The sequence below is a fragment of the Pteronotus mesoamericanus genome, unplaced genomic scaffold, assembly GCF_021234165.1.
Source record: "Pteronotus mesoamericanus isolate MK-2021 breed Mesoamerican mustached bat unplaced genomic scaffold, CSHL_Meso_final contig_130, whole genome shotgun sequence".
Classification (NCBI taxonomy): Eukaryota; Metazoa; Chordata; class Mammalia; order Chiroptera; family Mormoopidae; genus Pteronotus; species Pteronotus mesoamericanus.
Window position 1 is genome coordinate 15,348,402 of NW_026555060.1, and position 27,475 is coordinate 15,375,876.

The 27,475-nt window shown below is 43.5% G+C and overlaps 1 protein-coding gene across 20 annotated transcripts in view; it reads right to left on the bottom strand.

Annotated features, from left to right (window-relative positions):
- Window positions 1-27,475, bottom strand: part of KIAA1217 (KIAA1217 ortholog) — a 426,467-nt gene that overhangs the window by 41,464 nt on the left and 357,528 nt on the right. For 15 of the 20 annotated variants that reach the window (XR_008530796.1, XM_054592699.1, XM_054592660.1 and 12 more), the window contains 3 exons: window positions 25,487-26,310; window positions 7,295-7,399; window positions 6,701-6,750 (listed from right to left, as the gene is read on the bottom strand). Coding sequence is in view for 19 of the 20 variants with exons in the window: in XM_054592699.1 (XP_054448674.1) it covers window positions 6,701-6,750; window positions 7,295-7,399; window positions 25,487-26,310 (979 nt within the window). In the remaining variant the exon portion in view is untranslated. The remainder of the gene's footprint in view (window positions 1-6,700; window positions 6,751-7,294; window positions 7,400-25,486; window positions 26,311-27,475) is intronic. The other 5 variants (XM_054592708.1, XM_054592617.1, XM_054592716.1 and 2 more) reach the window with 1 other exon arrangement.

Consider the following 27,475-nt stretch of genomic DNA (forward strand, 5'->3'; position numbering starts at 1 on the left):
CTCTAAATACTCGGCCCCAGCAACACCAGGGGAGAGTTGATGGCACACTAAGTCCCTCACCTGGATGGAACAGGCTGCCCAGCTCTCTCCTGGTCCCCCCGAGGAAGGCCAGGGAAGAGACCAAAAAGCATTTTAAAGTTTCCAAAGGAACCCCAGCAGAGCAGACAGTGAGTTTTTTATTGTTTTAAGAGCCTAGCAGGCCACTACCGACATCACCATGGCTCTGACCAACTCTCAGCAGTCCTCCTGCCCCCAAATCACAATCACCCCGCAAGAGCAAGATTTGCCATATCTGTAATTGTCCCAAAGAATATTCTCCAACGGTGAAGGGTTGCAATAAAAGGATACCCAGTAACACTCCATTAACGGCAACATGTCAGAATTAACAGCACCTTCAAGATCCAGTATTCTGAGGGAATCACAACAAACAGGAAGTTTCTCTTTTAGAATGGGTCAGATTACTTTATCATCACTCAATCCCTCCTTCTGTTTATACTCCGAGGGCACCAGGGCACCTCCCCAGGCTCCCGCACACGGAGGAGAGGCACGAGCCTTCATGCCCGCGGTGACGGTGGAATGCTGGTAGCTGGTTTAAAGAATATCCTTCACAACCAAATTTCTTTATGGAGTCTATACTCATTTGTAAAAATGTCTTCATCTATAACCTCTTAATCCACTAAATTTGGTTCCTAATTCTCTCTTTCACTGAAATGGCTCTTTATAAGGTAGACAATGGGCAGTTGTCAGCCCAGTAGACATCTCCTTGGTGTGATGCTGGGCTTTGTTAGGCACTTCTTTCCCTTTTTAGTCAGTTGGAACTTTCCTGTCCTTCCTCTCCTCACCTCTCTGCTGCTCCACTTGGTCAATCTCTTTTCTAATTTCCTCCTTGGCCAACTTTTAAAATCCTGGCCTGTTCTGTCCTGGGCCTGTTTCTTCTCTCACTGGATATCCTTTCCAGAGAGGCCACTTCTACCACCTGCACCCACCAAGGTCCCCCTCATCTTTGTCCCCAGCACACAGCTCTCTTCAGATCCACGTACCAGCACCTTCATGTTGCTTCGCAGGACTTTCCATCTTTCCCAGACCTCTTTATGTCTCCATAGGCCTGCTCTGAGTCAGTAGTACTATTATACCCTGAATTATTTAAATCAAAAACCTGGAAATCATTCTCAGTATCCACTTCCTAGTTGTGTGGTGTTGGCTGAGTAACTTAACCGCTCTCCCTCTCTATTTCCTCATCTGTAAAATGGGTGTAAGGGTTATTGTGGGAGATAATGGAATTAACACACGTAAACTGCTTGGCCTGGTGTCTGGGGCAGAGGCACCCCTCTACTGCAATCAGCTGTGATTATTTCTCTGAGCAGAGTGGGCAGGGGGAGCCTCTGCCAGTCTCCTCTCCTCACCTGTCGGCAGGTGCACAAGGGTGAGGGTGGCAGCAGCTGGCTGAGATCTATAGGCAGGTGCCCTGATCTATGCACGGAGCTGGATCTGGTGGGTGGGACCCTGAGTGATAAAGGTATCCCTTCAGATAAGATTCAGAGGACCTGGGATCTGCTCCCCCTAACCACAGGCAGGGTGGTCACCTTCTACCTTCCTTACAGGGTTATTACCCTGTAGGTATTACCTGATATAATACACGGTATATAGTACATAGTATATAGTATGTCTTTCAATTGGGAGGGTCCTTCTCTTCATAGAATCAAATATTCCTAAAATAACAGGAAGTCAGGGTTTTCCCTTGTCACTTACCCTCAGACAAATGAGCTCCTTGACTTCTATATAATTCCATGTACTTGTCTACAGAACAGGCATAACAGCTCTTGTCTTAGAGCTTACTTCCTTGGATTCTGGAAGAATTAACATATTTTGTGCACTGTACAAGGCTGCTATGGCAACAAAAACCCTGTGGACCACATCTAGCCCTGACACATTAGAACGAGGAAGACCAAGCTCAGCAGAGACGCGGGGGAGCAAACACTTTGCCTGCTGCTGGTGGCACTGCAAATTGGCTCAGCCTTTCAGAAGAGAAAGCTGGCAGTGTGTTGCTAGAGATACTCAACTGTTCGTCCCTTTGGACCTATTGATTCCATTTTGGGAAATACATCCCAAAGAAATTACACCTGCTACTTCCCCATGCTCTAAAAAAGACATTTACAAATTTTTTTCAAAACAAACAAAAAACCTATATATCTTTAAAGGGACTGGGGCACTTTAACACAAGACAATGAAAAAAGTGACAGGTGGACGGTCCACATGGTTGTGTCACGTGTGTGGAAGTGTATTTGGCCTCCTTATATGGAATGTGGAAAAATGAGGATGTGCCAGGAGTGAACATGTACGGAACGCACCCAGAATAGTGTCTGGCACATTGGAAACACTCACTAAATGTTTCTCTTGATGATGATGATGTCACCAAAAGTGAAAGGAATAAAAGGAGAACACAAAATAGCATATACATATTGATTAGAACAATTATATCAGATACTAATCATTTCTAGACTAGAATAGAGAGGATTGGAAAGTTTTAGTGTTCAGTCATTTCCTTCTGTCCCCCTTAACTTCACTGAGATGTAATTGGCATATACCGCTGTGTAAAGTATGTAACACATTGATTGGACACACTTATATACTGCGCTATGATTACTACTGTGGTGTTAGCTAACACACCCATCGTGTCACATAATTACCATTTCTTTTTTGTGCTGAGAACACTTAAGATCTACTCCCTTGGCAACCTTCAAGTATATAGCTCAGCTTTGGTTTTTCCTTTTTATTGAATTTATTGGTGTGACATTGGTTAGCAAAATTATATAGGTTTCAGGTTTACAATTCTGTAATATATTATCTTTATATTGTATTATGTGTTTACCACTCTAAGTCAAGTCTCCTTCCATGACCATTTATCCCCCCCTTTACCTTCTTCTCCCTCCCCTCACCTCCCTTTCCCTCCGGTAGTCACTCTGTTCTCTGTGTCTATGATTTGTTGGTTTGCTTAATCCTTTCCCCTTTTTCACCCAGCCTCACAACGCCCCTCCCCTCTGACAGCTGTCAGTCTATTCTATCTATGAGTCTGTTTCTATTTTGTTAGTTTATATTGGTCATTAGACTCCACATATGAGTGAAATCATATGGTATTTGTTTTTCTCTGACATATTATTTTATCTATAATAGCAATGCTGTATATTAGATTCCCAGAACTTACTCATCTTCCACCTGGAAGTTTGTACTTTTTGACCAACCTCTCCCCACGTCCCCATCCCTCAGCCCTGGTAACCACCACTCACTCTACTCTCTCTTTCTGTAAGTTCCATAGGTTCCTTTTTGTCTTAAGTTCATAATAGATCAAAAACCTAAAGGAGTGAATAGGTATCTCTAAAACACTTGCTCTGAAGGCAAGCTTAGCAATTTCCGTGAAATAATTCTCTGGCTGCAGCCAAAGTCATTGATTAATTTTTAGGTAAACCAAAAAGTCCCACGAGGACTGGGGTGCTAGAAACACAGCCCTGCTGGCGTTCCAGCTGAATAGCCTGTACTTAGCCAGTGCGGCACCAGGACTAACGGAGGTCTCAGCTGAAGTCTCAAATTCTGTCTATTCTACCAGGCTGCACAACACTCTGTGGCTTCCCCAAATTAGGGGTTTCACCCAACTTGCCACATGTTTCCTGTGTATTTCAGTAGCTGCACATTTTCCTGGCAATGATTTCTATTTCTAACCTAGTGGGAATGAGAACGACCTCATATTCTTGAGAGGAGCCTGTTTTGAGCCTGCAGGATGAGATGTGTATCATATATACTTGGATACTATGGAACCCCACATGGAATTTAATTGGGGCTTTTTAGGGGGGAATGTTGACATTTAAAAAGCAGGCCCTGGTCCAAGGATACCTTCCTTTCTTGCCTTGGCCACTGGTGGCTCCCTCTCCACTCATGCTCCCTTCTCCTCCATTCCCACACTGCAGCCAGGCTGAGGTCCTTCCCCAGTGTAGAACCTTCCAATGACCCCACTTTACAAGTAGAATGTTACCTAAATTCTTTACCATGGCATTTGCACATGCTTTCCCTCATCCTGCACAACTCTTCCCTTCCCCCTTCACTCACCTAATTCCTATTTGTCTTTCAGGCCTTAGTTTGTGTCACTTCCTTAGTAAAATATACTTGGTCTAGGTTAGACCTGTTGGTTAAACATTCATCCTGCACTTTTGCTTAACACTCAACACTCATATAATTACTTGTCCCACCTTCATTTTCCCTACAGGATTAGGAATTCTGGGCAGGCAGCCATGTCTGAATCATGCCCACTGTCCTCACCAGTAACTGGCACATATATATTTGTTGGATGAATGGCCATATAAATGAACAAGTGAATGAAGAAGGAATGAATGAATTAGACTGAAGGGTGATTTCCGGTCAAGATGGTAGCGTAAGTAGACATGGCTCGCCTCTTCACACAACCATAATTAAATTACAGCTAAAATATAGAACAACCATTGCTCAAAACCAACAGAAATTGAGTTGAATGGAAGTCTGACAAGTACAGAATTAAAGAAACCACATCCATCCAGACTGGTAGGAGGGGTGCAGATGCAGAGTGGGCTGCTGCCACATCCATATGTGGTAGACAAAAATTTGGGAGGGATATCTTGGGAGCAAGGAGTCCCAACACCACACCAGCACCCCCAGCCCAGGTTTCCAGTGCCAGGAAGATAAGTCCTCACAACCTCTGGCTGCAAAAACCAGCGGGGATTGAGTTTGTGGAAGAAACTGCTGGAGCTCCAAACAGGTCCTCTTAAAAAAGCCACACACAGACTCACCTACTCAGACTCATTCCCTTTGGGCACCAGCAACAGAGTGGTGGCTTGAGGGACAACAGTGGCATATAGGGGGAGGCTGAGGTATCTGGCATCAGGTGAGCAGAGGCCACTGTCCCTTTGTGGGCCCTCCTACCACAGAGCCAGCAGACAGGTGCCGCATCTAAGATTCTATCAACCTGGCTAACAATGTTTTACCTGCCTTGTAGATTCCCAGAGACTCTGCTCCACCCAATTTACAGGCCCACCCAAGTTGCTTTTCCATATGAATGGTCTTGGCTCCTGCTTCACAACTTCCTAAATCCTCTCAAACAAGCAGCAGCTGGCTTCACTGAGCCCCAGGCCCGGAACTGGCAGCCTAGATTCACAGCTTGGCTAGGCCTGAAAATCTTCCGGCCCAACAGAAGTAGCAGCCATCTCACATTGCTTCATAGCTCAGGCAGGGTGGCACTAGGCAAAACACATTGGGGGCTGATCTTGGCCTGTATCACCCAGGAAACTCCAGGGGCCAGTGCACCCAGGGGCCAGTTACAGACCACGTCAGAGCATCACCATCCTGCCCCTGCACAGCTAATCTTCCGTGGAGGATGGAGGTTGGTGGTAAGTGGTCACAATCAATCCTTGCAGCTGACTGGCCTGGCTGGGTAAATCCCTCCCATTGATCTGCAAACAGCAACCGAAGTTCAAAGAAAAGAGGAGGGTGTACTCAGTCCACACAAAGAGTGCACCTTGAGTACCCCGTTTGGGTGATAGGGGAGGTGGTGTCACTGGCCCCTATAGTACACCTACTACATTAGGCCTGCTACCAAGATACGGAGTCAAAGCAGCTCTACCTAATACATAGAAACAAACACAGGGAGGCTGCCAACATGAGGAGACAAAGAAACATGGTGAAAAAGAAAGAACAGATCAAAACTCCAGAAAAAGAGCTAAAGGAAATGGAGATAAACAATCTATCTGATGCAGAGTTCAAAACAACAGTTATAAGGATGCTCAAGGAACTTAGTGAGGACCTCAACAGTGTAAAAAAGGTCCAGTCAGAAATGAAAGATACACTAATTGAAATAAAGAACAATTTACAGGGAAACAACAGTAGAGCAGATGAAGCTGAGAATCAATAACAATGATTTAGAACATAAGGAAGCAAAAAACAACCAATCAGAACAACAAGAAAAGAGAATCCAAAAAGCATGAGGACAGTTTAAGCGGCCTGTGGGACAATTTTAAGCAATCCAACATTCGCTTCATAGGGGTGCCAGAAGGAGAAGAGAAAGAACAAGAAATTGGAAATCTATTTGAAAAAATAATGAAAGAAATCTTCCCTAATTTGGTGAAGGAAATTTACATGCTGGTCCAGGAAGCACAGAGTCCCAAACACAATGGATGCAAGAGACCCACCCCAAGGCACGTCATAATTAATATGCCAAAGGTTAAAGATAAAGAGCTGGGAGGGGGGTGTGGGAGAATGGGTGAGAGGTGAGGGGATTAAGAAGTACAAATAGGTGGTTACAGAATAGCCATGGGGATGTAAAGTACAGTATTGAAAGGGAGTAGCCAAAGAACTTACATGCATGACCCATGGACATGAACAAGGGTAGGGGATCGCCTGAGGAGTGGTGGCGCTGGGTGGAGGGGGGCTAAGGAGGAAAAATCAGGACACTGGAATGGCATAATCAACAAAATAAAATAAAAAAAGGCTAACAGACTTAGGTCCCCTCGAATCGGTCACGAATCTGGAATTTCAGCATTAAGCAGTGAGGGTGTGAGGGTGCAGGGTGTTATCTGGGAAGCCTCTGAAGTCGCACCAAGTCAATGACTTAGGGAATGGTCGTACAATAAGTAGAGCTCATCAAAGGCAGCCTGCAGGCCTCCTGGAGCTCTAAGAAACTTACCTGCACTATCTGTGTGGTTCTTATTGGCTGTGGTTTTCATCATTTTCTCGCTGAATAAAAGAAAAAAAGAGTTAGCTGTATGGTTTCTAAAATGCTTTTTTTTTTTTTTTTTGCCCCCTCCATTCATTATTCTAAACAATGAGCAGCAGGTGGTGATGGTATCAAGCAATGAGGGTAGTTTGGCATCAGCACCACTATTGGCCGGGATGGTAAAGGCTTCCCAGGTGTGCATCTGACACTGCCGGTGGAATGCAGCAGGTGGGCCCTCAAGACTTTCAGACGATGGCGGATGTGAAGACGAGAGGATGGCGGTTGCAGGCACTGCGCAGTGGTCCATGAAGCCACATGCACTGGGAAGCCCATTTACCCTTCTTGGGCCAAAGTGTTACTTTCGACCAAGAATTACCAGAGGGAAAAAACAAACAAACAAACAAACAAACAAACCAACAAACCAGCCAACCATGATTCAGAGAGATGTAAATATTTTCAGCCTTGAAATGATTACAAGAAAACAGATTTGAATGAATGAATTATCTTAATGATTAGAGAGAAACAGATTGAATTATTTTAATTGGTTTGCTTTCTTCTTTTTACCTAGATGCATCTTTGCTATTACTTGTGAGGGACCCTTTAAAAAGCGCAGACTGCACAAGGCCAGTTAAACTGGCAATCTGTTTCTCCATGGCTTGCATCCTCTCTCTGTAAAACAAGAGAACTGTTTGTTAAAGCTCTATTGACCTTTGGACTGGTTTGTCCAGGTGGATGATCACCTGAGGCTCATAAAAGGTACAACCTAGCAGGCACCCCGACCTGGCCTGGGGAACATGAAGAACCTGCAAGGCCCCACTGAGCTCCAGAGTCAACGATCTGAGTTGAGTATTCACCCAAAGTCACTGAAAAGACGCTGCACAGACCTGCAGGGGCCTCCTGGGATACTGAAAAGCATTTCCCTTGGAAATAACTGTGTTTGCGTCCAGCGATTTTGAGCCTTTCTGCCCTGCTTCTGCAATTTCACCTCTGGCACCAGCAGCGCCCTTCGGCCAGCTGTGGCCCCATGGCCCAGGCGTCTAAGCTGCCCTCCTCTGCTGGGGGGCTGATGACTGGTTTTGGTGTAAATGATGGGGATGTTTGTTGTGTGTGAGGGAAAACTTATTTTGTCATCTGAGAGCAATGCTAACGTATGTCTAAGACCAGGGGAAAATATGATTGAAATCAATGTCTAACTTGTGGGTGAGCCGTGCTCCATCTAAGGACATAGGAACTTGAACCTGGGGCTTTTAGAGGATCAAGCAGAAAAACAAATATCCCTAACACCGTGGTCATTTCTGGACCTGGATGGAAAATTTTACCAATTATTTACTGTGAAGATACTGCACCTCTCTGTTCAGGGCTTTCTAATGCTTCGTCACAGTTCATTTGGCTCGCATTTCTGTATCTGAGACAAGGGCAGTTTTGCAGAGCTATTATGGTTATTTTCAGGGCATTATACAAACATCACAACAAGTGACCTTCCTCTGCTGGCTAGGTGCAGAGGACATCACACACGTCCTGGCATGCAGATTCAATTACACTTATTGGGGAGTTTGAAACAATAAAGGGAGACGGGGAGGGCAGTTTGAATAGAGCGGGTCTCTTGCCTGCCGTCGCACCCATGAGCAGGTGTCCTAGCATGAGCTGTGACAGAGAAGGCCCCTCTCTTCACTGTGGTCAGTCCCACCAACCTCTCATAGTGTAAGCAATGGCAATTCCTGTGCTACAAATAGCATGTTCATACAGTGTGGCCTTTATGGACAAGCGAACTCTTTTATCTGGTACCCAATGGAAAGAAATCGTGGTGGTGTGTACTTTCCCTAGAAAACAATAACTGGTTAAGTTGGACTTACTGAGAGATGCTATATCTGTATTTCATACTTCATGACAATCAAAAGGACTTTCAAGGGTAATTTTGTCCATACACAGCTTTTTGGCCTTGTGCTTTGCCTTTGGAATATGAAACATTGAGCTTAGTCTCACAATTACAAGCTTTTGACTTCCGAATTCCATGCATTTTCTTTAGTTTAGCAGTTCCCAACCTTTTTGGCACGAGGGACAGATTTCATGGAAGACCATTTTTCCACAGATGGGGGATGTAGGGAGGAAATGGGGGGCAGTGGGGAGCCAGGGAGGATGTGAGAGTTGGGGGGAGAGGGGGGCAGCAGGTGGAGCTCAGGCAGTAATGCTCGCCTGCCACTCACCTCCTGCTCTGCTGCCTGGGTCCAGTCCATGGCCCCCAGGTTGGGGGCCCCTGCTTTAGTTTACAATGGTTCTGTCACAATACTGAGTTTCTTGGACCTAAGTCATGCAGTCTAAATAGTTAATGGCTGTACACCCGCTAAAGGAAAAGAAACAATTTAAGTGTGAATAGTATGATCTCTTTGCTCCAATAGTGTGGGAAGAAGAAATCTCAAACAGTGAGAGATTTCTATCGCCATTCAGTGACTTTCCACGTGCTTCCAGGTGTAGCAGTAAATGCTAGCCCCCTGACCTACAAAGCATTTGCAGTCACACCCATGCCTCAGGTCTCTCTGTGTCACATGTATGTGCCAAACAGAAAAATTAGTAAGAAACTCAACTCAAGAAAGCAGGTTAACTCTAGCTGGTGTGGCTCACTGGATTGAGCACTGGTCTGCGAATCAAAGGGTTGCCAGTTCGATTCCCAGTGTAGGGATTATGCCTGGGTTGCAGGCCAGGTCCCCAGCAGGGGGTATGCGAAATGCAACCACACAGTGATGTTTCTCTCCCTCTCTTCCCCTCTCTAAAAATAAACAAATAAAATCTTTTAAAAAAAAGAAAGAAAGAAAAAGAAAGCAGGTTAGTAAATACCCAGTGGATTATCCCAAGTTCATCAGACCCAAGTCGCTATGGCATCTCAGAATTGACTGGGTGGTGGCTAATTGTGCTGCTGCCATGTGAGAGACATACTCACACAAATGGGCTCTTGGAAATGAGTGAGTTCCCTGCAGACCAGCTGTACACCAGGTGAAAGTTGTCCAGTGCCCCATTCTTCCTTTGATAATGCTGGAAGTAATAAACTCATGGCCCTCAGAGTTGAGGTGCATTCAGGGCCACCTCAGGATGTACTAGTTTACTGCTCTTAGCCAATGCTGGACAAATGCAAAGGTTTCTTTCCTCTCCCTTTCCTTTCCCCTTCCTTCCTTCCTTCCTTCCTTCCTTCCTTCCTTCCTTCCTTCCTTCCTTCCTTCCTTCCTCCCTCCCTCCCTTCCTCCCTTCCTCCCTTCCTTCCTTTCCCTCATCCTCCTTTTCTCTCTTCTCTTCTCCTCTTCATCCCCCTCCCCTCCTCCTTCTTCTCCCCCCACCCCCTTTCAATGCAGCAGGGCATTTTTAGGGACTAGATTGCTTTGGTTAGGAAGCAAGCAACTTACTGGGTTCCATGAGGCTGGAGTGTAGGCTAGGAAGGCATGGTAGCAACCTACCTACACAGAGATGACAGTACCACTGAAAAATGTTAGAAATAGACAACTCTATGACCTTAGAAAGTAAACAAGACTCTGATATGAGAGAAATGGCAGAGGTGATTTCAACATTGGCTTTAGGCACAACCTAAATCAGTGTTCTTTCTGATCTCTCCCTGGCCAACAGCTTTCATTACCTTGTCTAAGAAAGGAGAGCTGTAGCATTACAAACCAAAACAAAGCACCTGGACTGTTCCAGATTCAAGACACTGATCTGTAACGGATTCATCACAGGAGTTAGAAATGCACAATGTTACAGCACAGGCTGGGTCATCTCCACACGGGTGTCCATAGGGTGGCATTTTCCTTGGCTCAGGGGGTACTTGGCTTTTTGATGTGCTTCCCCAGAAATGGCATTAAGGTACAGAGAAAGACAACCCTCCAATCACAGCCCACTCTCCTTATTCCTCAGTGATCACGCTGACACAGCTGCAGAACTTCCAGGGGTGAGAGTCAGGATGCTTGGAAGGAAGGACCCTATACTCTGTCCAGGGATCCACACCCGTGGTTCTCCATTTTTTGTACCTGGGAGGACGGAAGTAAATGCTCCCTGGGTGGCCTCCTCCAGGCTATGTCACAGGTTGGGCCACCAGGAAGGAGACATGACCTCTCAGAGGCTTTTGACTCAGAGAGTTCAGAACACTTGAGCTTGACAGTCAAGAGTGAGCAATTCTCTCGCATTGCCCAGGAAACAGTGGGTCCTGCACGTGGCAGAGGCAGTGAGCACGCTGACCACACACGTGTGTTCTGCTGTCTTGGCCAAAACCACTTTACAAAAATACAATTCTTTGACACATGGGAATGAGAAAACTTTTTCCTTCCTATTTAATCATCAAAGTGTTTCTGGTTTCAGGATTCATTTGAGGGAGATTATCTGATTTATACATTCATAAATAAGATTGTCTTTCCATTTCATGGTTGGTAATCTGGAAACAATTTTATGGTTTAACTAAATTACAGCAACTGGAAACTTATGCAGCCTTTGCCCATGATGAAATGTTATGAAGTATATTTTAACGTGAAAGGGAAAAAAGCAAAATGCAGTGGAAGAAGAGAAGTTATATACGACCCTGTCATTTTATTACAGGGACAATTTTGTATAATAACCATCTGAATATTAAAGATGCTTAAACTAATTCTTGCCAATATCATTTGGTTTAAGGTATTACAGGACTGGTATAATTACTGTTGAAAAGATGTTTTAAAAGTGATTTCATAAACCATTTTCTATCATTCCATAAACCATATTTAAGGGATTAGTATGTATGGTTAACTAGTCATTTAGCGCCATAAGTCAGCCGGGATGAATGAATCTTTTTGGGACCCAAGCATAACATTAATAAAAATTCAAGTCCAAATCCAGGTAAAGTGCTGATCCTAATATTTGAATTCCTGTTGCTACAATGGGCTTTCCTGCAAGCCCCTGTTTGTCTGAAGAAGATAAGCAAGACCTAGACTGCTTGCAGTCTGCCTTCTGCCTTCAGAGTAGAGCAAAGGAAAAAAAATGCATTTGCAGGAGTACTTTTTGGCAGTAACTCCATTTACATAACTTTTTTGATTCAAGTTTTCACCTTCAACATTATACTTGTCTTTGTTCTGACCGAGGCCTTATTAAGCCTGAATTAAGTCCTTATCATAGCCTATCTGAGTAAATTAATGGCTATTAAAAAACAAGTCAAGGCTGTAACAAGTATGAGACTGGTAATTCCCCTATAATGAAGCCCTTAGGCTATGTTTTTAAATATCCAAAACAAGTGTTGGGGAACTGGCTGAAACCAGCCAGCTAAGCTGCTAGGAAGATGGGTTAGGCCCCCTGTCCAGGTACTCACCTTCCTTACTAGCTTTGCAACCCCCTGGTGCAGGATGGTCAGTAACAAGGATAATAACCAGGGATGGTATTCTTCTTCTTTTTTTTTTCAAAAAGATTTTATTTATTTATTTTTAGACAGAGGGGAAGGGAAGGAGAAAGAGAGGGACAGAAAGATCAATGTGTAGTTGCCTCTCACACGCCCCCACTGGGGACCTGGACCACAAGGCAGGCATGTGCCCTGACTGGGAATTGGCAACCGCTTGGTTTGCAGGCCGGTGCTCAGTCCACTGAGCCACACTGGCCAGGGCATGGCTGGCATTCTGAGAGTACTTTCTAGGTGGTCTGTCAATTCACTTCTAGTTCTAATACTTTTTGATTCCCCCCACCCCCTACTCATTCCCTATCATCTCTCTCCCTCCAGAAAGTGATGAATGGTCAACGAGTCATCAACAAATGTTTTTGAGCACTTAAGTTGTGTTAGGCACGGTGCAAGCTGCTGTGGACACAGCAGTGAGTAAAGTATCATTCTTAAGCAGTACCTTCCTTTCACAAAGTCACTTTCTTTTTTTTCTAGGAGAAATCTAAGTGAACTAAAACCCACAAGTCTTGGCAGTGCCAAAGGCATTTTCCAGAACTAAACAGTGAACAGGCTTAAAGCTAAGTTGTGCCCTTGTTTGCTCATGCCCTGTCTCTTTGGTATGAGGAAAAAAACCAAAGTAATTAAAGATACTGTTTTCAGATGAGTTCAACAGAACACTGGAATTCAAATTATGTGAACTCGTGGTAAAGCTTCAAATAGGACTCTGAGCAGCAAACTTTCTATTTCTGCCTCACTTTAACCTATTGGTGAAAGAACTATATAACTGAAGACATTATTCCAAAAAACCCCTACAAATGTAATTTCTCATTGAAACACCCAAGTTTACTGAGGAGACACTGAGGGAGCTGATGATGGCTGCACTGGGCTACCCTGCTTTGTGTGCACGAGTATTGCCTTCCTACCTCTGCATGCCCTAAAGGTAACGGCCATTTCTTGCACTTTTCTTGCATTTTTAGTCCTTAGATGAGGACTGGGTACACAGAAGGTCATTAAGAAATACTGTTTATAACCCTGACCTTGGAGGTGGCTGCGTGCCCCCCCTGCCCACTGTTCATGCAGAAGGAGGACTGGGTATGGTTTATTCTCCCCGTTGCCACACCATTCCATGGTCCATCCAGTCTCTTAACATCTGCCCCGCTTCTGAATTCCGAGTTACTCATCTGTAAGTTCCCCCGTGCCATGAGAGACCAGTGCTAAGATCACCTGTGCCCTCTTATTCGCAATTACTATGTATAGATAGATGCAAAAGGTGGACAGTGAAGAAGACTGACAGAAAAAAAAATGATTCATTTGAAATACAGAACTGGAGGAGAGCTCTGTAGATACCCAGAACCACTAAAAGACAAGTCTTTTCAAAAACAAAACAAAACAAAACAAAACAAAAACAAGTGGGTTCTACAGCAAATTAAGCCTGAAACATTGCTGGAGGCAAACATGACAAAACTGAAACTGTCTACCTCAGATATATCATGGGAAGGCAGAGCTCTCTGAAAAAGACAATAATGCCGGGACACACAGAAAGGTCGCCGGACAGGAGAAAGACCAAGTATGAGATGAACTGACTGCATAAAAGCCACAGGCATGTGTTTACAGGAGCTGAGCAGGGCAGCTAAGGGCAGGACACTGTGGACATCACTCACTCATAGAGTGGCCAGGCGTCAGAGCTGACTCAATGACACACACAAGTTCCCTACCAGCATCTAGAAAATTCCCTCACATCCTTGAAAGGCATTAGCTGGGAAGACAGCCTCCTGTCTGTCACACCCCATTGCATTATCCTTTGTAGCTTCAACATTTGTGCTGATAACCCTTCCAAAAGTTTGGCCTTATAGCGCCTCGAACTCTCCTTCAGAGACATATCCTGGCCGGCAGTTCTTCCTTGGTATAGTTTTCCTCTCCAAGATCAGGAACTCCAAAATCCTCTTTAGGTGTAGCAATCTTCAGCTGTCTTTGGTTCCCTTCTTCAGACAAATCAGCTCTTTACGTGCACCCTTACCTCCTTCATTCTCAGCCACCAAGGCTGTCTGGAAATTCATTTTAATATTCCTGCCCCTCACCTTGGAGGACTGCACACACTCTCTCAATCATCCTGACTGGATTCTCCCCTGGCTGGCCTCTCCCTCAGCCTTGCCGCTCCCGGGCTGGCTGACTTCGTTTTCTGACTGACTAAGGATGGAAATAAATGAGAGGAAAGGGCCTCGTTGTGTCCTTCTATTTCTTTCCCCATCCATTCCTCCTGGCAACACTTCAAGCAGTGTGGAATTCTCTCATCAGGCATCCAGGTTCTCTCCAAGTCAGGAAAGACAATGGCCAGACCAAAGATGTTCACCTGGAATGCTCTGCCCTTTACTTATGGCCCAGGAAGATACATAATGGATGACAACTGTAAAGAAATAAGCAGGCCTTGGCTGGTGTGGCTCAGTGGGTTAAGCACCGGCCTGCGAACCAAAAGGTTGCCAGTTTGATTCCGGGTCAGGGCACATGTCTGGACCCCGATTGGGGGTGAGAGGCAGCTGATCTATGTTTCTCTCATACATTGATGTTTCTCTCCCTCTCTTTCTCCCTCCCTTCCCCTCTCTCTAAAAAATAAATAAAATCTAAAAAGAAAAAAAAAGAACCTCAGCTAAACAATTGCTGGGGCGTGTGATAGCCCTGGGGGTGAACACTGACAGAGTCTTTCTTCTGACCCAGGAGGCTTCACATGACCCAGCTTGGTGGCATGGGAGGCTGGACTCGGCAGGGTGCCTGTATTCTTAGTGGTCAAAGGGTCCTGGATGGCAGAATCTGAAGGGTCAGCTGGGAAACAGCCACTCCCTCTGAGGAAGCATGTGAGGGAAGCCACAAAGAGAAGGATTTAGCCAGTGGAGAGAAGAGGAAGATGAAGAGAGCACAGTAGCATGTTCCAAGTAAGGAGAGTTCCAGGCAGAGCAGAAGCATTAGACTAATAACATTTAATGGAAGCAAAAACAGTGGACTAGGAATTAACCTAGATCTGTGCTCTGACTCCAGAGGTGGACAGGGACAGGGTGGGGGGCCCAGGTAGGAGGCCACAGATGCAGATCAGACGAGAGCAGTAGTGGCTTGGACCAGAGTAGTGGAGTGAGGTAGACAGCAAGGGCTGGAGCCAGGGAATCTTTGGACATAAAACTATCTCTGGTTGCCCAAATGTGGAGTGTGAGAGACAGTAATCAACAAGACACCGAGGCTTTTGGCCTAAGCAATGGATAAAATTGTCATACACATGATAGGAAGGCAGGCATTCATTTTTAGACATGCTGCTTTTGACTTGACCAACTGACATCCAAGGGGAGAAGGAAATCTCCATTCATAAATCACTTAATGTCTCCAAGTCTCAGCTTCCTCAACTGTCAAACTAGGATAACAACTGCCTTCCCTGTCCCACAGAGCTGTCATCCTACAGAGACGTGGAAAACGAGGGTGGGCCAGAAAATGTATGTGCAAGGTTCCCTTTCATCCATTCAACTTCATTCATTCAACAAATATTTTTCTGGAGCGGGCTGTGTGCCAGGCACAGGGGTAAATGCTGCGACTATGTCTGTGAATTAAACAAAGGGCTTCTTACTCTCACAGAACTTACATTTTAGGGGTGAGGGTAACAGTACAACAAGCTAACTAAATACAGAAATATGTATATGTAGATATAAAAATATATACTTACAAAGAAACATACATATATCATTTATTTAATCATACCATCTTGTGTTTGTGCACATGTGAGTGTACAATGGTTGGTTGGGAAAGGCCTCCCTGAGCAGATGGCATTTACCTGAAGCCCTGACTTTGGCAAGAAGGCAGCCAGGTGGACAGACAGCTGGAAGAGAAGGACAAATACAAAGTCCCAGAGGTCGGAAAGTCCCAAGTTCAAACACAGGAAGTCAGTGTATGTGGAGTGGAGCTGGTGACAGGAGTATAACAGGCTGAATGAACTCTCCGCCTGCAGAGGAAACAGGGCCTTTAAGGCCCCCACCCCTTGTTAAATAGAGGCGTCCATTCACTAATGCCCAACACCCAGAGATACCACATCTGAAACCCTGCCAGACTTAGCCTTCCAGAATCACACAATTTTCTGGTTGGAGGGAACTCATTTAGGCTCCATAGTTTTCTTTCTATTCTAATTCAGGGATCTTGACTGAAGCAGGAAAAAAAAAAGAAAGGAAAAAAAAAAGGCACTTAAGCCCCGTCAATCCGGGCAGAGCTGAGCCACGCCCAGGCCTGTGCTTCCAACAAGCACAATCATTGATTTCCGGCTTTCCGACAGCATCCTGCCCAGCAGAGCGAATGCTCCTGGGAACACTCCAGGTCGCCTTTACTCTATTTCACAACTCCCTTTCTGGCAGGCTGTTCTGGCTGGGACCCAAGTCAGGTGCGAGGACACACAGTCACTCAGATCCAAGGGCCAACACATTACTGCTCCTTTGTACAGTGGACTACAGCTTCACAATTTTATGTCAATTAAGACTTTTACTTAGAGAGAACTTTCCAGTTCAAAAAAGACTGCACGGGGCCCTTAAGAGGTCATGTCCTGTTCAGGCAAAGGGCTCCGAGGCTTAGGGAGGTAGGGTTCCCGAAGGAAGCAGAGCTGTTTACCTGCAGAGACACGTGCACACCCAGTGTTCTGTGCAGGGCTCTGAGCTGCCCGCCTAGTGATTCACCAGCTGGGTGAGGCCCTCCACTTCCCGGGGGATGAGAGCCTTCACTCCCCAAGGCACACCTATACCCTGCTCGCTGAAATCACTTACTTTGCATTTTCTTTCTCTCCCCTAAGGGTAATTTTTAATATTCATGCTCTGGTAGTGACAGCTCATTTTTTTGGTGCAGGTACAAACCAGTATGAATAGCTGTTTGTTCAAGTTCTGGCAACCTGAACACAGATGGGCCTATAATTTACCTTCTAATAAGACATGGTGTCAGCTGTGGAGAGATGGTCTCCTGAGGGGTCCGAAAGGAGCCTTGGAACTAAGCTCCCACTCCTCCTACTTCGGATCTGTAAAGCCTCAGCATGAACTCAAAAGAAGTAAGATAATGACTCTTAAGCAAAAAGAAGGAAAATATTTCCTATACTTGGCTTCTCTTGTGTGTTTTTAAATTTTGTCTTCTTAGATACCTGTGCTTGTTGGAGGAGTTAGGATACACTGTCTTTATTAAATAGACAAAAAAATATTGAGACAGCATGAGAGTGAAAACACCATTTGACTAGTGGCTCCAGTCACTGGACCTTTGGGAAGTCTCCTGTTTCTCCTTCTGTAAAGTCACTGATTAGGAAGGAGAGTGCTCTCTAAGATCCCTTCAGCTCTGAAGATGGGCAGGGGGGGAGAGGAGGTATTTCTTGGCAATGCAGGCTGGTCCTACAAGACTGTCATGGGCAATACAGACTTTTTAAGACCTGCAGTTTTTGGAAGTTTAAATTCATGCTTAGACCTGGCTATATTTTTTAATCATAATTACTTGATTCATAAAAAGTAAAGCCCAAAATTCAAAACAACTGCAACCTCCATGGTCTTCACCAGACAGAAGGACAACTGGTCATAAAAGAGGCTAAAATGTAGTGTGGACATCATGAGAGTCCAGGATCATCCAGCCATTGGGTGGTTGGACTACTTAGAGGAGCCCCATCTTCAAGCTGGATAAACCCACAAGGAGTCTGCACTGAGTCTCAAAGAGGCTGAAGCTGCTCCTAAACACTTATTCATCTTCTCTTTGAAGAAAGAAATTCCAGTCAGCAAGGAAAGGGGCTTATCTGAATCTCACAGTATTTAAGTTCCTCAAGCTTAGCTTCTGGTTTCAGACCCAAGGCAACTGATTGACAGCATCTCATGAATGTTCAAAGGAGATACAAGGGCATATTTACATTTCATGTAATTAGTGACAGATGATGGCTTTTCTTTTCAGAAACTGGTCTGAGGTAACAGTAAGTAAGTAATTGGCCTTGTGACAGTCACTCCACTGGTATTTTTGATAAAATATTCCTTGAGTAAGAAGAGAGCTATCTTCAAAATTTGTCACGTAGATAGGCATCATGTTTATCAGATAGCTGTTGCCTGAACTCAGCAGTTAAGAAATGATTAGCAAATGCTACTTAACTATAAAGTTTATATTCCTGTGACTGAAGTAATAATTTAATTTATTAACCCTTACTTGACTTCTGAGACTGGCAAAACATCATATTCAGATGTCATCTTTATAGACACCATAATCGTAGAAATGTAACAAATTTTGGATAAAGATCAGTGTGATTTTCCAAGTGGCATCTTTTTATCCTATTATAAATATCCCTTACATTCTAGTTCATCTTAATATTCCCATGAAGGCTCCCAGACCAGTATAAGTTCAGGAACATGCTCCCTTGTCTGAATTCATAGCAATTATTGTCTGTATCACTTGTTTGGAATTAATTATGTATAAGCAGTCCCCAAATTAGGCTTATAATTAAAAGTTTACTTGTATTTCCATTGTTTAGAACTTGGAATAAATGGTGGTTGAATTTCCAGCTGGTCCACGGAAGCCTCTTTAGCCTACAATGTATTATTCAAGTTATCATTGTTCCTCATTGTTTTCAAGGAAAATGTGGCCTGACTTGAAGATATTGGGAACAGATCTCCTCCAGAATGAGGCTCCAGACTCTGGGAGAGCCATTCTTTCCCCTTAGTGACTTGGCATGGCCTCCTCCCTTCTCCACGTGTCACTAGGAAACACTGGCACTGTCAAAGAGACAAGAAGAGAATCCCTGAGCATCACCCATGAATGAAATCCTATTCTTGTGATTGTTCCTGCAAAACAGTTATTTAGTGGGCATTCAGAGTTCAGAAACTTCCTGTACTTAACTGTGGCATTGCTTACACATTCATATTATAATTTTAATGTCTTATGACAGTCTTCACAGTTTATCTTCCTTGTGTAGGGGGACCACACAGAAGTTTCTTTGTGTTCTGCAAAGCATCTAGACCACAGCTAAACACATAAGAGAAGCTCAGTAAACATTTATTGGTCTAAAACTAGAGCTACATGGAAAAGCAATCGAGACAAAAGCTGAATCAGCCAGGCACTATTCAGCATCAGGACAGATAACCTCATAATCTCAACTGCACCTGGTTAGACATCTTTATCCTCAGTCATATAGCTCAGGTGCCCTTTTAAAAGGATGCCCTAATCCTGGCTTTTTTTTTTTTTTTTTTTGCTGCTCCTGGATCCAAGATGTGCAACCTTGACTACTCTTCTGAAATGGATTTAAACATGGCTTTGATATTAAACGTTCTAATTTGGATCCTGAAGCCCAGCTGATTCCATTGTCTGTTCACACTTAGTTTTACTGTTTCCTATAACCTGTTCCCCTGCTTTATGGCCTTCTTGGTATATTCACAAACAGTCCTTTGTTCTGGCCAGCTTTGCCTATTCAGCTCTCTGTCAGCAGGATGCTTTGCTCAAAGTAGGCACTCTTTGAGCACTTATGTTATGGCAGGCATGGCACGTGGCATTTAACTGTAATGTGTTCTTCCACCCGGCGAAGTTGTGTTATTATTATCCTTATTTTATGGATGAGCAAACGGAGGCAGAGCCAGATTCAGTAATGTGTCAAAGGTACCAACTGCTAGCAAGTATTCGACTGGGATTAGAACCCAAGCAATCTGGCTTTGGAATCCACGTTCACAAACACTGCTTGTTGCTGCCTCTCAATAAAATGGTTGACAGCAGATTGAATGAAATGAAGGTAACAACAGCAAGTTAGGACAATAGTGTAGTTGCTTTACCCAGAGGTAAGAACAGAATTATAAAAATTGTTGAGATCTGTGTTTCATGAATGTCACCATCTACATTCCTTAAGTGCAAGGCATTCTTTCATTTCTCCACTGCATTAAGTAGAAAAAGTCCAAACTTCCTTTAGAGCAGTGCTTCTCAACCAGGGGCATTTTAGGCCCCAGGGAACATGTGACAATGTCTGGAGACATTTTTGATTGTCATGACTGGGGCAAGGTTGGTTGGGGGGTTAGTTTGCTACTGTCATCTAGTAGGGTAGAGACTGAAGATGCTGTTAAACATCCCATAATGCAAAAGAGAACCGCCTCCCCAAAATTATCAGGCCCAAAATATCAATGGTGAACAAGTTAAGAAAATCTTGCCTTAGAAAGATATCAATCTAACTACTCAGGATATCTCTTGATATGGTTCACTTCTGACAATACATGCAGGAAAAGGAAAAAAAAAATCAACCATTCTATCTGAATCATTCAGACTCACCTCTCTAGCAGGATAAAGCACTGTTTAGAAAATCTTCAAAGGTCTATGAGTCACTGTTAACATGTTTAAATGACATAAATCTGCATTTGGACTCTCACTCAACCAACTACTAAACAAAGGATGTATCACACTCCTCAAAGCTACCAACACAGCACCATTTAATCCTCATAAAATGAGAAAATGATGGAAAATGATTAAAGAACAGTCACAAGCTACCAGTTAGCATGCAGGCTTCCTCTTGTACACAGAATTTTTCTTTTTCCTTCTTTCTAATTGGCTCATGACAAGAGATTCTGGTTCTTTAAATCTGTGATACTCTAGAAATCATAGCGGGATCTCATGTGGCTTCTCTTTCTCCAGATATACATGCTCAGACAGGGTAAGAATTGTTCCTCTGTGCACTCTTGACTAGTTTGTTGAACTTAGCTACTGGAGGTGAATAGTGAAAAAATGATCTTAGTCCAAGGGTACCATGTTTCAAAAAATATTACATTAGGAGGAAGCTATTATACATTTGAGAGTTATGAATCACTTTGAAATGAGCATCCTTGAATTTTGAGTGTTATTTCAATAAAGATATTGTACATTATTTGATCCAAACTATAAACAGAAATAACATAACATAAATATCTTAGAATTTTACAATTCTTAAGGGCTCTTTTATGTGCCATGAGTAGAAATAATGAGGCTATTTAATGAAGCAATTTTGTAACCAGGGGAAGACAGAGTCTCATGAACTAAGTCATCTGTCACCTACCATCTCCCTCGGCACTCCCTGACAGTCACAGGGACCCACACTCTTCTTGGGAGTTCCAGCTGAAGGGAAATCAGCTGAGCAAAGCCACTTCATCCCTCAAGATCATTTTCTCTTACTAGATGCTCAGACATGAGAATTGCTATGCTGAAGTCAAAGTAGCTGTGCTCTACTGCTCCACCCCCGAGTCCAGGGCCATCTTGGGAGAAGAGCCCTACCAACATACCTGTTCTCTTAGACGTACTCTTTTTTTGAAGATCTTCTATGTATAATTTTTCATTACTCAATACTTTGTGGAAGCATCTTTATAAGAAAAGAGATGCCAAACTCATTAAATCCAGGCACATTACTAAATATGAGAAGCGAGATGAAATTGTTTTGAACTCATTTTCAAGTCAATAGAGCTGTTATGAAATCATGTGTCCTCGAAAAAACAAAACAAAACAAAAACAAAAAAAACCCCAGCTACCTTAGGAGGTTTCCCGAGTACAGATGGGAAAGAAAGGATTTTTCTCTGTGATTTCAAACATCCTGCAGTTATTTGGGCTATTTCATAGAATTGCTCTTCTGAACAGCATCTGAATCCAGCCATGCCCCAAAGAAAGCATTGCTACAGATTTCTTAGTCTCCCTCCTGTGTTTTTGTAGCTTCACATCTTAGATGTAAAATTTCACTTCAGAGTTTTATGTAAAAAGTACTCTCAGATTTATTTGCTTTCTAACAACAGGAAACTGCAACAGAAATTGGTTTGACACTTCAAAGGGCCCTATACTCATGAAGTTAGACGTTTAGGGGTTGAGGACTCTTTAAAAATATTTACACAGGTTAAATATATCTGAAATAACATCACAATATAAGTGAAACAATGAACTATAATTTTGTGCTTCAGTAATTTTTTATGTGCTTGTTTTTTAAAATTTTCATTGACAGTACTCACATTCATTTTTTGAAAATAAAATCTACCAAGAATATTCTCTATAGTCTTTCCTTATTTCTGCATAATTGTGTTAATGTATTAGCTAGAACAGTTATATTTTAAATGACATGTATATATTTAGCAATACAATTATGCAAATTCTACCATGTTTATGATTGTAAATATGGAAATATCCTTTAGGAGCAGTCAGTTAGCATCTAGTCCTGAAGACATTTTTGGTAAAATTCTTGTTGAAATGCTCAGAATTTACTCCTGAATTCATTTCTCTTCTCGAGGTAGGGCTCATAGTTCTTACTCACCAGGCAGAATATTGCACACTGGTAAAAGATATGGATTCTTTAATAGACCTGGACATTCTATGTCATTTAGTGGCTTTGTGACCTTGGGCAAGTCACTTAACCTCTCTGAGCTCAGTTTCTGCATTTGTGGAATTGGGATGATGATAGTATAAACTTCACTGAGTCATGATGATTAAATCCCATGATTTGTGGAAATTGTTTAACACAGTGTTTGGCCCATAAAAGGCTCTCAATTGTAATTCTTCTTAAAATAGTAGTAGTACTTATAACTGTAGTGCGTAGCAGTACTACATTTCAGTCCAGTCACTAAATCTCTGAAAGAATTCAGAATTACAGTGGAAGAAGAAGTATGACTACGCAGGTAACTATGGGGTGATAGGCCAGTGCTGGTAGCAAAGTCTCCAGACTTAAGTTCTTTTTACCAGAGAATCATTCTATACACACTTTATTCATGTGTCTGGGTTGAGTCAATGAGGATAGGATGTTTAGGAGTTTCAGTAATGGGAACTCTGAATACGTGTGTGTGTGTGTGTGTGTGTGTGTGTGTGTGTGGTGTGTGTGTGTGTGTGTAGGCCTACAAGAGAAAGGAATTTAGCCTGCTCAGGTATATACAAGCACTCCAATTTGACCCTCTGGAGAAGCCAGTTAACAGGTGAGGAATCACCTGCGTGAGACATGTGAGATAAAATTCTTCCTCTGCTATTTCACATTTCAGGGAATGAAAAAAAAGCAAAAATGTAAAATTATATTCAGAATTATAATCATGTCAGAATATGATAGTCATAATGACAGTGTATTATAGGTGAACATTAATCTTTTCAATTTTTCTAAAATGCATTATTCTAGAAATAAGATAATTTAAGAGTTTCTTAAAAGGGTTTCTAACAGAAATCCACAGAATTTTTCCAAACTTTCGTAAAACAGAAACCTAAAGAGGAAGCAGAGACCCTAAAAGAATACTGATGTTGCTTAAGGCTAAAACCCTTCAAGACTTCGATCTAATATAGATAAGACTCCACATATCAGCAGAGAGCTTCTTCACTTTGTTCCCTCCCATAAGTAAATCCTATAAAAAACTGGGTTCACTGATGCTCATTAAGTCATATACATATGGTAAGTGCACGCATGACACTGAGCTAGGCGCTGGGGAAGAAGTCAGACACCATCACTGTCCAAAATGTCCTACAGCGTGAAAATGGCTTAATATGATCCACAGTGGAATCAAGCTCTCAATCCTCTTCAGCCTACAAGGTGAGCCAGCATGGGGGTGGGTGGGGATGGGGGGGAGGGTGGATTCTGGCCTTCACGCTATATTCTGGAAATAAATAGTTTTTATTGTTTCCTGTACTAAGTTCTTAAGACTCTTAAGTCCAATCCTCTAAGTGACCCATTTTCCCTGACCAGCCCCTTACAGCCCGCTGCAGAGGACAATGTAACCCTTTCTTTGCAGCACACGCTTGAGACTCAAGCACATTATGGCAGATTTCTCTCTAGTTGTAACATTGGTCTGTTCCAATGGGCCTCAGCATCTACCCCACACTCTCAGCTGTCCATGGTCACAAGAAGTATCCCTTTCCTGGATTCTTACAATTTCACTTCTTAAAGCCTTTGGAAAGGAGGGAATATATATTGTTTTCCAATCCTTAATTTTTCTTAGTCCTACAAAATTAAGCCAGTCACCACTGCTTTATTTTTTCCCCCAGTGTGTAAGAGGATTAAAATTGTTAGTGCGTTAATGATCTCCAAAGTTCCACGTTCATTCTCTTTCCATCCCCCGGGAATCTGTCTGCTGTGACTGAACAGATAAGGAGAGGCAGCCTTTCCGTGATAACATTCTGCTAATTAGGACAGCGCTTTCTGATTTGTGTGTGAAAAGTAAGATAGACAATTCATATTCCATTCACAATTTTGGCATTCTTTTTATAAGGTTATGTAATAGCAGTAAGTGATATTACCATTTTTAGTGAAGAGCAAGTAAGACTGGTTCTTATAAGGTACTGAATAATTAAATATCTAGATCTTATTTTTCATACTTCTGAATTTATGTATGACCACTAGTAAAAGGCTTAACCTTTTTTGGACTCAGTTTCTTTGATTAGATTTTTTGTGATTATAATTACTATGTTGATTTCCTTTAACCAATTCAGGCAAGAGAAATTCCCTCTATCAAAATTAGTTTTTCTATTACTACATGAACTTTGGAGAGTTTTTAAGATGCAGCAGGAAGGTTATGGGCTGGCAAATTATAACAATTTATATATTAAAAAAGAAATTAAGCCCTGGCTGGTGTGGCTCAGTAGATTGAGTGTTGGCCTGTGAACCAGAGGGTTGCTGGTTCAATTCCCAGTCAGGGCACATGCATGGGTTGTGGGCCAGGTCCCCAGTAGGAGGCGCATGAGAGGCAACCACTTATTGATGCTTCTCTCCCTGTCTTTCTCCCTCCCTTCCCTTTCTCTCTAAAAATAAATAAATAAAATCTTAAAAAAAAAAAGAAGACATTAAAGTGCCCAGTGTGTCATTCACTAGATAATTTCGCTGATCTCAGCATTCACTCTGGAATGAGTATTAAATTTAAACCATCCTATTTTTATGCAAATTCATGTTTCATCGCTCTAGATGACAGCCAGTAAAACATTCTTTCCATTTCCCAAAACCAGATGAAAAAACAAAATTTCGCCACACAAGGAATAACACAAATTGTCCTTTCAAACAGCTATACCTTGAACCACTCACTCCTTGTTTTCTGTGGCAGATCAATTATTACAAGCTCTTGATATATTTGTCTGAATGATTTCTGCTAATCACAGTTTTCTTTCAAATTATTCAGTTGTAGGTAATGGTGACACTGTTTGACCCACGCTCAGGAGGCTCGCACTGACCACTCTTGGCGTGTTTGCCCTCCTTTAGCATGGCTGTGGGCTGCCTCACTTGACCCCCCACCAATTTAGGAATTGCAGACAGGGATGGCTTTTGATCCTCACTGTACCCTCTGCAGCATCTGCAAGGCATGCTGCACAAGGTTGGGGCTCAGTTGATCCCTGTTCTCTTGGTTTGACCTCTGAAGAGCAGTGCTCAACAACACCCAGGCACACACCACCCTCGGCCACCCTCGCCCCCTTACCTGGTCTCTCTGTCTTTGGGTATTGTAGCTGTGCTATATGCAAACATTTGCTTCTCCACTAGAGGAGGGCCAAGGTCCACAATGCCCGATAGTCCTGGAGTCCGTGGCTTTTCAATGTACACCAAGGTGCCTGCCTCCTTTTTGTAGGGCTGGCGGCTGGGCGAGACTCGGTCTGGCTGCATGGTGTGAGGGGGCCCGTGGGTGTTATGATGAGCGTGCATGTCCATTCTCATGTCACTGACCCGGTGAGGAGAGGCCGGGGGTGTTTTGGAGCCCAGTGTAGGCAAGTGGCTGTCTGGGTATTTCCTCGATTTCTGTCTGTACAATGACTGCTCCATATGCATTTCCGCTTGCAAAGGGTTGCAGTAAGCACTTGCTGACCGGATTGCTGTGCGGTGATATGCAATAATGTGATCAGGAACATCCAGTGGGTGTCCACCATGAGAAGAAGCGATGCTCATCCGTCCCTCATGATACAAATAAGGATCAGCATAGAAACCCTCATTTCGGTACATCGCAATGTTCTTGCTACTCATGTCTTCATCCGGCTTTACATCTCTTCTTTCCAAAATGGCGCTCGGGCTGGGTGAGATGGATCTGGAGACTGGCAGGCTGGAGAGCCTGTCCCTGGGGATGGTGGCATTGCCAGGAACAAGCATGGGGCGGGTGCCCCCATAAGGAATTCTGGATGGGGAGGGTGGCATGGAATGAGGGACTGGCGTGGAGGGTGGAGAATTTGGAATGGCATGGGGCAGGTGAGCTGTGGATCCAGGGCGAGAGGCACCAGGGCCATCTCCTCTTGCATAAACAATTTCTCTCTGCATCTGAAAATAAAACAAGAAATTAGAAAATCTACTTTGATATTCACATTTTTAGAGAAGGCTCAATGTGACAGTGTGGCTTCCCTGGGGTGGTAGTCTGAATAACAGTCCTTGTAAGACGTCCACACCCTAATCCCTGGATCCTGTAACTATGCTCCCTTACATGGCATAGGGACTTTGCGGACGCCCCCCTTTAAAAATGTTGAGATGAGGAGACGATCCTGGATTATCTTGGTGGGCTTAATGCAATTACAAGGGTCCTTATACGTGACAGGGAAGCAGAAGGATACGTGACGACAGAAACAGGGTCAGAGAGACACTAGAAGAGGAAAGAGGGGCTGTGTGCCCAAGGATGCAGGCAGCGTCTAGAAGCTGGAAAGGGCAAGGAAATGGATTCTCCCCTAGAGCCTCCAGAAGAAGTGTGGCTCTACCAACACCTTGATATTGGTCTGTGGAACCCATTCTGGACTTCTGATCTCCACAGCTGTAAGATAATGCATTTGTGGTATTTTAAGCCACTACACTTGTGGTCATTTGTTACCACAGCCACAGGAACCAAATGCACCTGATATAGAACTCAACATTGTGGGAAAAAATGGTACAGTGGTTTAAATTTTGAGGTCATAACTTCTTAGAGACACTTAATAAATGTGTATGAAAAGTGCTAAAATTATTTTTTCTAAAACTTGTTCTGGGCACATTTTCTAGTATTAGCCCTAGAAAAGAGTTTGTAAGTATCTTCCCCGTCTTTCTGAGCTGGTACAATCAAGGGATGTGACCAGAGAGGGAAAGGACATGCATGGGGAAAACCCAAAGGGAAGTTTCACTGATTCAGCATCTCCCTACATGAACTGAGTCTATGAGAAACCAGGCTCTGAGAGACTGGGAGGGAATACCAGGAGGCAAGGATGCAGCAGGAGGCAAGGGAGTGAAGATGGAAGGGAATCCCAGGAATGGTAGGGAGAAGGAATCCCAACGGTACATTCTATGGGGCTGCCATGTGGTGACAAGGAGCCTCCTTGGGTCAGCCATCATAAGCCTGGTACTTCTTGCTCAGGCAGCAGTGACTTCTGGGCTGTGGAATTACCATCAGTTTAGGAGAGCGGGGACTCCCACAGGGTCTCCCATTAGCTCTCCTTTAGAAGAAACAATGACTAAAAAAAAATAA